Consider the following 14,377-nt stretch of genomic DNA (forward strand, 5'->3'; position numbering starts at 1 on the left):
TCAAAAAAATGCAGAGGCTCCAAACTAGTGTCCTAGTAATGAGTAAATTGCACTGGCCAGATTTAGGCAAATGCAAAATTAACGTGTATCACTTATTCTACGCAGGAAGTAATAATGCGCATAACAGAAATAGTGTTACACTGATTGTCAACTGTAAAATTCAAAAATTAGTCCTCAATTATACGCCAATATCAGAGCAGGTAATTGTTCTTTAACTAGCAACTCAGTCCGTCAACTTGACGATTGTTTAAGCGTACGTACCAACAAGTGACGGGAATTAGGAGGATGTTAAATAATTTTATAACAAACTCTATCTTGCTCTTAAAGCCTGTAAAAACTAAGATTTAATTATAATATTAGGAGACTTTAACGCAAAATCGAAAACGGTGATAATTGTCGGAAGATATGGATTAGGTTCGTGAAATGAACGCAACGACTGAAGTCTATAAGACTTTTGGGTAGAAGATAGTTTTATCATCGCCAACACTTTCTTACGACTGCCAGCAAAAAGGTTGAATGCATATATACTAAATTGTGATAGTGTTTCTGATAGGTTCAAAAAATGGCATACGCGTAGACAAAACCTATCCAGAATTAGACATTAACTCCGATCACAATCCCCTGCATTAGATCTTAAGCTCAAGGGTCGAATTCCCAAATCAGCAGTATTGCGATTAGACATAAGGCTGCTAAATACAACCTGAAATCAGAGACCACGTTGATATAAAGGTCAATGCAGCTATACAGTAACTAAATCTCGAGAACATGCTGGATACTGAGGCAGCGTGGATTAAAATAAAATAAAAAGTAGCTAAACAGAAGTCAAAGAGTCAAGAAATGGTATAACAAAACCTTGGATGACAAAAAAATCTTGGATCTGATGGAATTACGTCAAAATGTAAATAATAATAAATCCAAATATTTAGACTTTAATAAACAAATGAAGAGAAATAATAAAAGGAACAAATACCTGGACAACTTACAAGTTACATTTTGAATGAAATACATGAAAATTAAAGATGCTGCTGCATTTAAAAGACGTAATCGGTCCTCGGCACTTCTATCAAACAGAAATGGCAAGCAACACTATCTGTCGACCAACTTTTCTCTAGCGATCGCCTTCCTGTGAACATTTGCGACAATCCTTATGAGAGCCCAAAAATAACACGAGTGGAGATGGTTTACGTAATCAAGACAGCTAAAACTGCAAAGTCCGCTAGACCAGACAATGTCGAGTAAAAAGTAGCTTATAGAGCTTTCAATGCCCAATCTACAAATAAATTGATCAGCCTCTTCAACGCCATCTATGTTTCTGGGAAAAGACCAAGTTGGAGTCTGTCTTCTTCGTTACACTATCTAAGAAAACATGGCCAAAAACATGCGGAGATTAGGGCTTAATGAACCGTATGCTGAAAATTATTCTCAAAATAATACATGATCCATTATACCATAAATACGGGGAACACCTCTCTGATACTCAATTTGGATTTCGTAAGAGACTTGGAACAAGAGAAGTCCCATTCGGGATACAGTTCTTAAATACGGAGATGCCGGGACATGTTCACCTATGTATATGCATGTTTTTTCGATCACCAGAAAGAGACGAGGGTAAACTTATCAACATCAGAATATGAATTTGGAAGAGATGTCCGCATTATAAAAGAATCTGTATTACAACCAAATCGCTGCTGTCAAATGTAAGGATACGACCATCGAGAACATTTTCATTTAGCGAGTTGTGAGTTAAGGAATTTTTTACTCCAACACTCTTTAACGAGTACTATGAGCAGTTTTTGCCGACGCATTGGACAAAGCACCGGCAGGAATGGTTATCAACGGAGAAGTAATAAATACCTTGTGTTATGCAGACGATACAATTCTATTGGCAAGAAATGCTAATAATTTGCAGCGTTACTGGGTAGGGTAGCTAAAGGCGAAGAAAGAGGGATAAAGGTAAATATTATTAAAAAAAATTTCGAGCTTCCAGTAAACCTGAATACAAGCAACCAACAGATTCAGTAAGTCTCCAGCTTCAGATATCTGCGATGTTTATTGAACCGTAAGTGAGACAAAACGCAGGACATAAGGTTCCGCATCGAGCAGGCTGGAGCAGCATTTAGCAATATAAAGAAGTGTAAAAGAGTTCGAGATGTGGCATTTCCGTTGCCTGCTACAAATATCATGGATAGACAGAGTCCGAAACAAAGCGAGTTGGTATATTTTGGACATGTTATAAGAGGGGAAAAGCACGGTATCTTACAGAATATTAATTTTGAAACCACTCTGATTTTAGAAGGGAGACAAACTAGTAAAAAACTATTAACTATCAGTTCTTCTATAATAAATACAATCCTGAATAATAAAGAATAATAACACCTCATGCAAGGGCGATAACAGTTAATGATCAACTTCTACAATTTTGTGTCACGAGCAAATCCTACAGATTACAGAGCGAGAGACTTGCTTGGACACTAGATTAATTACAGAACATCTTAATTGCATTTATTTATTTCTTATCTTGTCACAATACAAGATATAAGAAAACCTATCTAATTTTACTAATAAATATAAAAAAACAAACCCAAACGCAAATGAAGAAATAATCCAGTACAACTACGGCATGTAGTACCAAAATATGGTTTTCAATTAAATGTTTGTGGAACTCCACACTTGGCGTTTTTACTTAGAAAAGCTTGTTTATAAAAAAAATGGTGTTAAATTTTAAATTTGTTAAATTATGAATTTTAAAATATGTTAATGAAATTACGGTAACTAGTTAGGTGATTATAAATATAGCCAGAATCATCAAATTTTCGTTTAAAACATCGTTCAAAATTTACAATAAAGTCACCAGACACACATCAAAATATTTTAGATACAAATATCAGAAAGTAGGTCATATAACTTATTCTGGTCTTAGTCTGATAAGTTATATGATCTACTTTTATATGCTAAAGATAACTTTAGCAGAAGAATATTGAAAATCACACCCAGTATTAATTTGAACAGAGACCCTCGTCAAAATTACTCGCGTTTGAAAGGCTCAGTATTCACCTGCCCGTAAATTTTAGAATGAATTACATTTGTGAATGTATTATTCCAGGATTTACGGGAAGATCATACGGGGACCTCATAAATATGGCTCGCAAACAAATTTTATAAATTGGTTTTGGGATTTATGGAGCTTCCGGTTGTAATATGGGTTAGATATGGAAGGACATTATATCCAGGCCAAATAAATATACCCTTTAACGGACTAAGGAATTAACGTATTATACAGGGTAAAAAGGGTAGGGATACTTTGATTGAGATAATTTGATTATGTTTTGTAATAGACTAGACAAAAAAAAATGTTTTTTTAATTTATATGATATTCCTTTTCTTTAAACATTATTAACTTGTATGAAAGCAACGTGAGTATTTTACTTTGTTAGAATTGTTTTATACGGTTTTTTAATAATTATGTATAACAAATACTGAAAAGCGACCCTAATACTTTTCGAATTACAGTTCTGCTGACAATTTAAAACATTTCATTGAGAGATCCCATCTTTTCCGCTATTTCCAATTTATTTTCTGCCCGAATACTCCCATCAACATCTGTCGAGAACAAATACCTTTTCATACATTTTATATTATCTAACAAAAATCTTGGCACGTACTCAGACTTTCGGTGAATCCGTTTTCTGAAAACGAAACATGTCAACACCAGACCATGTAGCAGCTGTCTAATCTGTTATATATTAATTACCTATTATTTTTAGAGAATTGTAAATAAGAAATGTATTACGGCATAACTTAAATGGATATGAGATCCAGTGAAATACACATATAATATAAAAACTTTAATATCATTAGAAAATCTTAATTTCTAATACAATAAATTAGTAATAGTTCCGATTAATTAATTTATAAAATTGAAGTACATAATTTATTATCTATAGGAAAAAAGTCTAATAATTACAAAAGTAAAGGTACAAATGTTTTTGCCCTGTCGCTGATACTGGGTGTAATAAACCATATCTTAATAGTTTTAAAATTAATAACTTATTTATAGTTATTTACTAGTATAGTCTGATTATGCTTTGTCCTCCTTTAAAGAAATTATTTACGGCAGCAACAATATATTATGTATAACTAGATAAGAAATTATTATAACTAAATAAACTTAGCTTCTGCTATAAAACGAAATGTAAATAAAACTAAAACTGAAGTAATAGGTTGCTAAATACCCGTCATAAACTTAACAGATTATACTCAAATAAGGTTAAATATAAATTTGGAAGACGTTAATTATGTGTTTGGTAAAATATTTATCGCTTATTTTAAAAGAATTAAGTTTTATGAACTATTCAACAAAAATTGATTAATGGAAAGATTACTCCATAAAAAGAATAATAAAACATGATTAAAGAATATTATAAAAAATTAGCTTAAACCAGATTCAAGTTTTTAGAAAATACACAAGTTTAGTACAAGAATTTGACTATATTTACTATAAAATGTATAAGTAAGCAAATACTCGTAAATAGTTAAATAAAATGTAAATAAAATTTCCTAATATCTTATCTTTTGTAAAAGTCTAAATCAATTTATTAATTAAAGGGGATGCTTTCTTAGTATAGAGATTCTTTAAGTAAAGCATTAAATTTGAGATTATAATTTTTTTATTTAAATTTCAATTAAGTTTCTCCTGATATTATTATATTATAGAGGAATATTTAAAAGCATTTTATACATTAAAAGTATGTTGTGTGTAGTAGAACTTATTACTAAAGTATATTTTTTTTTTATTTTAAAGCCTTCGTTAAGATGTTTTAAATTTAATGCATAACTTAAATGGGTTTGATACCCTATCTGATATAATTGTTGGATTTGGTTAAATATTAGCAAGGTTATTTATTAAAATCCTAAAAATTAACCGATAAAATTAGTTTCCACTTAATTATTTATGTTTAATAAAAAAAGTCAATAAATGCGAATTAAAAACATAAACTTACTATCTTTTAAAATAGTGTAATAATAATTTTAAAATAATTAAAATTTATCATGTTAATTTTTTTTTTCAGAACTTCCATTAAAAGAACAGGTTACTAAACTAATAAGCAAAATAAAAGAATGTACAGGATCGCACGTAATTAAAAATTAAATTATCCAAAGCGAAGTTCTTCTTATCATTAGTATACTCATTTTGTACTGTTGGAAGAAACGTGGTATAAAAAATATATATATTTATTATATTTATATTTTGCTCAAGGGATGAATATGCCACATCGTAAAACAGAAAAAGTATTAACTATTATAAGATGAAATAGTATTAAAGACGTTATAACACATATGTGACAAAAAATAAAAATTATTTAAAGTGATTATTTTTTTGTTGCACAGTGTATGTTTTTCTTATATTCTTCATTACTTTATTTTATCCTTTATTTTTATTATCAAAGAAAGTAATATAGTATGTAGAAAGATATTGCTAGATAGAATATTTCCTTTTAAAATTATTTATAAGATATCGTATATGTTCCGAATTATATTCAGCGACTTGCATGAATAAAGCAGGAGACTGGCTTTGGTTTAGATCCTTTAGAATATTAAAGGCCGTCGCTCGTTTTGGCTCTACTAAGCTCAATATATCCTTCTTCTGTTTAAAATAGAATCTAATATCTCCTTGGGGTTTTTTTGAGCCAGTATAGGAATTTAAATTGGATATATGGTCTTAGTAAAAGAGCAAAAATATTTTTAATCTTACAAAATTTACTTGTAAATCACTTTAGAATTTACGATTTTTTTGCCTTATATAATATAAAAATATTTCATACAATTAATTCAATTTAATTTTTAATAATTAAATATTTATTGCTTTTACGTTTAATTTGAGTTGGACTGTAGTTAGAGAGGAGAAACATTATCCTACGAAATAACCAATCCAAATTCGTAAAAAGGAGCATTATAAAAGAATAAATAAAAAATTCCAGAAAAATAAGAAGCTACCGTTTGCAGCTAAAGGGCTAAGATAATAGTTAAAATACTGTGTACAGAGTCCCCCAAAATAGAATACGAATAGTATTTTATCATGTCTCTTCTTAAAAAATCACAAATATCACAATTTCTGTAACACAGCCCTACGGAAAATATAAATTGAACTAAAATATGCGACTTTGACGCTAGCTACATTTATCTTTTAAAAAACATACATTAACTTTTGTGTGGAAATCGTTTGGCTAAACCATTACACTTTAAGCTTCTAAACTTACTCCTAAGCATTGTTTTGTAAGTGACGACATCCATAAAAATTTTGTTATACGAGAAATTAAAAAATGAAAAATGAATCTCATGAAATTTATTTCATATGATATATTTGTAGTTTCTCAATAGGGTACATTACTTGTTTCATTTTATCTGGAATTTTAACTGTCTACAAAATATACCATGAAAGTTTTGGATTTTTAGACATGGTCTAGTGGAGTAGCTATTAATAAGTTTATAAACCGAAGGCGCAAAATATTACCACAAGAAAAATTACAAATATAAGCAACCACAATAAATACAAATTGTCCTAAATAGTTTTATTGCATCTTAATATTCAATCCTTATGTTGTCAAATACCAGAGCTGAAGACGTTCTTCAAATCCAATTTAAAAACTAACTTGCTCTGTCTTAATAAACGCTGATGCAAATATACGCTTTACACATGTTCATAGTTATATTATTTGATTTTGAATTAAGATTTTGAAATTGCGGATACGATATAGAGTTTTTTATATATACAAACTATAAATTTCTTTATTAACTATTAGTTGTTTAACTTTTTCCTTTATTAGCTTCTCAATTCCACCCTCATTGACTCTCTGACCAAAAAGCGGGGCTTCTTACTATGGTGTAAACTTTTTTAATGCCTTGCCAGGCTCTGTAAGGCTTTGGCCACTTTATATATTCAAAAATAACGTTAAATATATCCTAATTAATAACCCATTTTACTCACTTGAGGAATTTCTTCACTCCACTATGGCTTTTTAGGAATATTACGTAGTTCTTGTATGTACTGTATTTCTATTAAAGTTGCTTTATATTTGCTAGGTTTACTTAGTGCGTATTGTTTAATTTTTCATTTAATTCTGGATTATTTTATAATATTTTTACTAGAAAAGTTTTATTTAATTTCTCTTAATCTTTTGAATTTTGATAAGTATTTTTAAATTGTACGATAACTGATATCCATAAGTACAGCAACATTGATAATCGATATTTTACTTCCTCAATACCTTAAATATACGAGGTTGGCTTTCGAAATGCTTAATAATTACCCTACAATTAAACCCTATATTTTTACAAGATGTAATACAATTTTACAATCGTCTGCACCAGTGCTCCATCCAGCAATAATCAGGGTGACGTGGTGCCACATGAAAAGCTTGTGAAAATCTATCCTAGATGATGGGATTCCAAAATAATTGCAAATCTTTACTGGACCCAAACTGCGCAAATTAGGTTAGATCAACAGATGTGATGCAAAGTTCGAATCAAAAGGGGTATCAAAGTGGGTTGTGTCTTTTACAATAAAATATTCGAGGGTGCCCTGGAAAACTGCTCTAAAGAAATTTTTATTAATGGCGTAAGCTTAAGTAACTTTAGGTACGGTAGCGACACCCACATAATCGCGAACTCGTTGGGGAGTCTGCAGATCTTGCTTGCCATATAATAACTAATAGCGCGAATGTGAATGAAATTTAAAAATTAAAAAACCAAATAGATGGTGATTAGTAAGAAGCAGGTTGCCGAAGGTATTCTATAGGTACAGAACCAACAAAATTATATAAATATCTTCGATGCCAGGTCAAAGAATACTGGGATACTATGCAGAAGGTCCATGCCCGAATTAAACAAGTCTGACATAAAGAAGTCTGTTTTGCCGTTGCTGAGGTATGTCGCTCTCCGTCCAAACTAAAGAATTACATTGTTACGTCTTCTGGATTTTCTAGAATCTGGAATTAAGGTGTGGACTCCAACAGACACATGTGTAAAAAGATGGAAGCTTTTCAATTATGGACCTATCAACGGATGTTAAAAATATTCTGGATGGATAGAGTGCGAAGTGTAGATGTGCTTGCGAGAATGTCAAAATATCTCGAAGTCATGCTCACACTTAAAGAACGAAAGCTGGAATAGTTTGGACATCTTCTCAGAAACAAAAAATAGAAACTTTTTAAATTAATAATACAAACTAAAATCAAAGGCAGAAGAGGACCCGAGCGTCGAAGATTATCGTGGTTAAAGAATTTGTAACAATAGTGTAGTAAGACTAGAATAAGTCTCTTTAGAAAAGCAGTCGATAAAGTACAGCATCTAATGATTGTCAATGTTCGGAAAGAGATAAGGCTCTTAAACAAGAAGAAGAAGAAGAGGATAAATACTCCAAAGCATCAAAATTTCAATAATAGGGAAGTAGAATTGCATTATTTTATTATTAATTCTAATAAAATATTAGGAAATATTTTTTTGTTATAGCAATGAATAAAGTTTAGTGAAGTGTAATACTGAGTATAAACCGAATATTTGAAAAAGAATCTTTGAATGCTTTGTAAAATACTATATTTCTAATTCGTATTCGAACTTGTGGTAATTATTTATAATCTTTTTTATTATAAACCAATTTATAACATACCTGATGTGATCGATGCATGAAATGATGATAATCCGGTCCACCATTGGCCATAGCTCTATACCTAAAAGGGCTGTGCACTGGGCAAGCTCCGTGATAGGGTCCGCCAACTGGTGTGACTGGATCGGATGATCGTCCAGGCCGTTGTTCGCACCAAAATGGCGGAAGGGATGTGGGATGGCGACCATAGTACGGATTCTGTGGTTGCCATCCATCTGGGTCACCATATGGATCCAGGTTGGTTACCCGAAACACGCGAATAATTCTAAACTTTTTTCAGTTCTTGTGGTAGTTACTTTACTTTTATATTGTTCTTCTTTAAGGCTCATGTTTTTTATGAAAGAAACCGTTGCTAAAATTGAAAATTAAAGATTTGCGTTTTTCGTAAATTTTGTAATAAAACATAAAAAATTGACTTATTAAAAAAACTAGTAGCACCTTCGCACAATTCTCATTAAAATCAGGATGTTTATTTATTTATTTACAGAGATATCGATATTAAATACTATACATAAGATATACTTATACACTGATGTTGCAAAATGTTCATTAGCACCTAAATGACGCATAAATATGGAGATAATATTAAAGAGTACTAAATGCTGGACTATTGGCTTTGGTCATAGAAAATGCAATATAATGGTTTTTAACATATCAGGGCGTAATTCAAAGTTATTTAATTAGTTTGTAACTTAAATAATATTAAAGATTTTATCTTTGTCCGTTTTCGAAGTTCTTTTAGAGAATATAACAGCCCTAACATCTGCGTAAAACCTGATAGATAGGGTATTTAGTTAAGATAGTCAATGTATGTGACAAAAAGTGCTCAATGCTAGTTTCTGAGATATACCAATCTTAATCTTTAAGAGGTCATGCCGCTAGTTACCACAAATTGTTACCTGAGTGAAATAAATTTCAAAAACTCTGCACTGTGCCTCTAATTCCATTTCTAGACAATATCTTTAGAAGTCTAGCTTACTATTAAAATTTTAACTACGTCCGAGAACACTGCCATACATTTTTCATTTTTTTAGCTTTGACAGTAGTTTCTTTAGACTTTTTATTTGAAAAAATGCCCCTTTAAAAAAAACATAGTGATGTTTTGAAACTATATTTTTATTTTGCGAAATATTAGTAGCCTTGGTATCTATATAAAAAATTAAATTTATTTTTACTGTTACTTATTACATTTTTATATTTAAAAATGGTAGACACAATAAATATTTCAAATCATTCTGGTACTGTTTCTATAAATAATAAATTAAAACCATGATTAACAGCTAACTGGATTTTATTTCAAACGCAAAAATATTTCAGCAGCAAATTGTGAGGCTGTTTTTACAGATTTTAAAATTTTTATCGAATTTGTATTGCGTACTTCATAAATTAAAAACCTCGGAGCCGAGTTACAAAATTGTTGTAACTCGGCTCCTATATTATATCTATGGAATACAGAGTTGTAATAAATAAATCAACAATTTTATTATTATTTATTTAGCTACATTGAAATTGGAGTAACGAGTGATTATTTAGTTATACAAATAGTGCTATTAACAATTAGTTTTAATATTAACCAGATATATTGTGTTCTTGCACATTTAAGTGATTTATTTATGAAATGTAAGAAGAAGAATAAATATGAGAAAAATATAAAACTACGCAAAAACGATAACCTCAAACTTTCCTGGATCTATAATTTATTTATCGACGACAACTACTGACGATTTTCAAGTTCCTAAGGAGAGTTGCGCCCGGAGCTACCACAACTAAAACTTAGATAATTTACATTGGCAGCAGAAACTGAGGTTAAACTAGTGAAATTCCTCTCGTGCATTGTATTGTTTCGCCATTTGATGAAATTTGAAATCATATTGGTGCTGTATAGGTTTCTGGCATATAACTTGTCTTTGTCTACAAACCTATTATTTCACAATAAACTTAAGCTATTATGTTAGAAAGTTGAAATAGGATAAAGCTTAGTAAGAAAAATGTTAATGTATATCAATTTTAACATCTCTAAAGTATAAGTAAAGCAGGCGTCAAATTTGAAGTTTGTTCTAAACCCGCTGGAAAATTGCAGAAGTACATTTGCGATATCTCATATCGTTTTTTTTTTTTTTAATTTATACATGGTAATTAGTGACTGAATACATGCTTTTACGATTTTGAAATCTGTATTTTCAGAAAATACTGAATTCGCTTAAACAATAGATATTATTTAGGTGCTTAATATGATGCCATTCTAATATTAAGGGTTATGGCAAGAGATTAGACAAAAATTATCTGAAGAGAGCTGAACTTTAAGACTTTATAATTAATTCAGATGCAGGGCTTTCACATAGACAAACATTCTGTTAATGGAATTAAAATCACAAGGATAGAACTCTAAACATTCAAGTAAGTTGGTTGGTAATCAGGTTAACCAAAGAATTATGCATTTTTACTAAAAAAAATTAATTCAAGAAATCTTTTAAAATTTTCGAGAGAATCACTTGCAAAAGAAAAAGAGCAAAGAAATGGAGACCTTTTTTAGTCATACTTATAGAGTGAATAAAATTTGATCATTTGTCCTGTGCATTATAAGAAAACCCTAAAGAGAAGGAGAAATCTTATATTTTGGCCAGCGTAATGTCCAGATTTAACTCCATGATACTAATATGAGATAAGACAAGATTTATAGTTTATGCAACCCCAACAAATTAAGAAAATCTAGAGCAAGGATAAAATTCGTTTATAAGGAAATTATTAAAGACGAGTGATTGTGAAGCATCGATATAATAACTTAAAAATGAAAATAGAGTAAGAGTGATAGTGTGTGTAAGGGTGTAATCCGATATTAATCGGAAAAATAAACTTTAGAAGAACTTTATTGAAAATCCAATGATAACACTGTCGAGGCACCAACAGTACCGAATAGGGTACTAGGAGGTTAACAAAATGACGTCAAAAAGGTGACCAACAAGATACCAGCCTTGGAAGCAACAGATTTCACTAAAACTAGCATAATATTAATAGTTAGAGTATCTGGAATATTGAAAGTACTGTAAATTTACCGCAATTTAATATTGACAATACCGATTTTTACATACCTCATACCTCATATTGTTAATTCCTTGAATATTAAGCTTGTCTGAATATAGGTTTTTAAAAACTTTGAGTAAAAAAAAATATTGAATGGGTTTTAACCAAACTATTGTAATAATTTAATTTATTGTTAACTTTGAATTTGAGTTATAATATGTGGTAGAAAATATACAGTTTTTATCAGCCAAATCGAATAAATTTCATAATAAATAAATCGGGAGACTTTCCAAAAAGCACGTCAATTGCTATTTTTGCTTACCTATTATTTTCAACAAAAAAAATATTATACAAGGTAGTATGTCATGATAGTCTCAACTTTTATATTTTAAATGCAATACAACTTTTGGATTTTTCAAAATATTCTAGACATATTTCATGTACAATATCCCTTACCAATTTTCAACTGCTTCAAAGATATGAAGTGTATTCCGATTGATTCCAAAAATTAACAATAAAAACAAAGAAAATTAGTTGGTTTATTTCTTAATAAAACAACAAAAAAACATTAATGTCAATATGGGAGATGTTCAATATGTTTGCCACAAACGCCCTGGTAACATATATACATTTCTTTTAACGTTACTCAACATCTCAGGCGTGATCGAACTAATCACAACCGTTATACGTCCTTTTAAGACAGCTTAGTCGAGGGGTTTAGTTTTGTAGATAATATTTGTGATGTATCCTTATAAAAAGAAAGCTAATGATGTCAGACCAGGAGATCATGCTGGCCGTTCGATCGGTCCTCGTCTCCCTATCCAGTGATTTCGAAATATTTGCTTGAGGTACTGCCGGATATTGATTTGGTAACGGGGTGATGCTCCATCTTGCTGAAACCATATGATATTAGCTGGAATTTGTAGGTTTGCTGGGTCAAGCTATAAATTTGTCAAAGTTGGCACGTCGTTATTTTGGAGCAGTGTTAAATAATTATCACTATTTAAATTTCCATCGATGAACAAGGGACCTATAATATGATCTCTAATAATTCTTGCCCAGACATTGCCTTTTCAAGGTGTTAGATATGTTGTTCTCTCAACTAGTGAGGATTTTCTTTAAAACCATAGCGTCAATTATCATGAAGTTAAAAGGTGCGCTCATCAGAAAAGAAAACGTGCTCTGACTGCATATAATTTTTATCTATCTTTATCACCATTTGTTCACAAAAATCCAATCTTCTATTAAAATCGACTTCCATGAATTCTTGATGGTTGGATCTCGGTTGATCAATTTATGGAGATGCATTTTATTTTTTTCACTGTTCGAATAATCTCCTTACAAATCATCTGCATTTATGATTTTATATGTTTCTGTTAAATGAACCATTCTTCTGGTAAGCAGTAAACAAAATTCAAATGACTATGACCCTAATAAATATTGCTGAGAGATAATAGTTTCCAAAGCCAAGCATCTTAAATCAACGAAAAGTGAAGAACACAATTTTATGTTGTTGTATGTTGTATGTTGAAATGGCTTATGTTTACTTTCCCGTTGCCAAGATAGATATTGGAAATAAGTATTGAGTGTAGTATATTATTAGTATAGGATATTGTACCTGAAATATGTCGAGAATATTCTGAAGAAATATATATAATACTTTTTTTTGTTGCAAAAAAAAATAGGAAAGTAAAAATATTAAAAAAAAACCCTTTTATTTATTTTGGAATTAATTCCATTTGGCTGATACCTACTGCATATTTACAATAGAAATTATATTTCGATATATTATATTTTTATAGAGATAATATTAAATAGGTTTACAAAATACCATATATAATAAAAACAGATTAGATACTTAACTCTTAAATAAGATAAATAGTAAAAATTTGTATCATATTGTAATAGAAAATGAAGTGGAGCTGTACAAATTTTCAAGTATTTCCTAAAAAAATTTAAGAAATGAATATTAATTCCTTATTGAAAACTTAAAACTTAAATACCCCCTACCCATTGTATTTCTTATAGTCCATGTAAAACTAAATTTATTCATTAAACTTTATTCAGATTTCCAAAGAAATTTATCCAATTACTTGTTGCCTTATATATATCATTTTAAGACCTGGTTAAACAAACTTAGGTTAGATATTATAATTTTCTCTCCCTATTCTTAAATATTAGATTTAAATTTAAATTTCATGATTTTGTTAAAAATCAACATGTTTTTTTCATCTCAATTATTTATATTTATTTACATAGCCACAATAAATAAATTTTATACTTAAAACCCTTTAGGCCAATGTTTTCCTCTTTTAAAATATTAACTTACACTCACCAAAACTTGAAACTTAAGAAAATAATTTTACAGCGTTTAATTCTTACAGCGTTTAGTAAAATGATGTCATTTTGGGAGAAAAGAGCTCTTCCCGAGATTTCATATCCCGTTATTATCTAACGAAACTGAGTTTAAATTATGCAGAACGTCATGAAAATATCATTTCTGGCTAAATGGAGAAGCTGTTTAATCTCAGATAAAAGCATCCAAATTATTAACGAAACAGATCTGCCTTATTTACACAAAGCTTATTATCAAGTTCCTTAAGATGTAAATTGCTATTGTAACCAATTATGGTAATATTGTCATTCTGTAAAAATATTATTTAAAAATATAATTATTAGGGTAAGTTATGTAAT

At 29.9% G+C, this 14,377-nt stretch overlaps 1 protein-coding gene across 4 annotated transcripts in view; it reads right to left on the bottom strand.

Moving 5' to 3' along the window:
* The window catches only part of LOC126734519 (peripheral plasma membrane protein CASK), a 681,912-nt gene that overhangs the window by 243,339 nt on the left and 424,196 nt on the right, over positions 1–14,377 (bottom strand). The window contains exon 1 of one of the 4 annotated variants that reach the window (XM_050438190.1): positions 8,666–8,988. The exons of the other annotated variants lie outside the window; for them this stretch is intronic. Coding sequence (XP_050294147.1) covers positions 8,666–8,716 — 51 coding nt within the window. The 5' untranslated portion in view covers positions 8,717–8,988. Of the gene's footprint in view, positions 1–8,665; positions 8,989–14,377 lie in introns of those variants that run through there. 4 annotated transcript variants of the gene reach the window in all.

The sequence above is a fragment of the Anthonomus grandis genome, chromosome 3 (assembly GCF_022605725.1).
Source record: "Anthonomus grandis grandis chromosome 3, icAntGran1.3, whole genome shotgun sequence".
In the NCBI taxonomy this organism is placed as follows: Eukaryota; Metazoa; Arthropoda; class Insecta; order Coleoptera; family Curculionidae; genus Anthonomus; species Anthonomus grandis.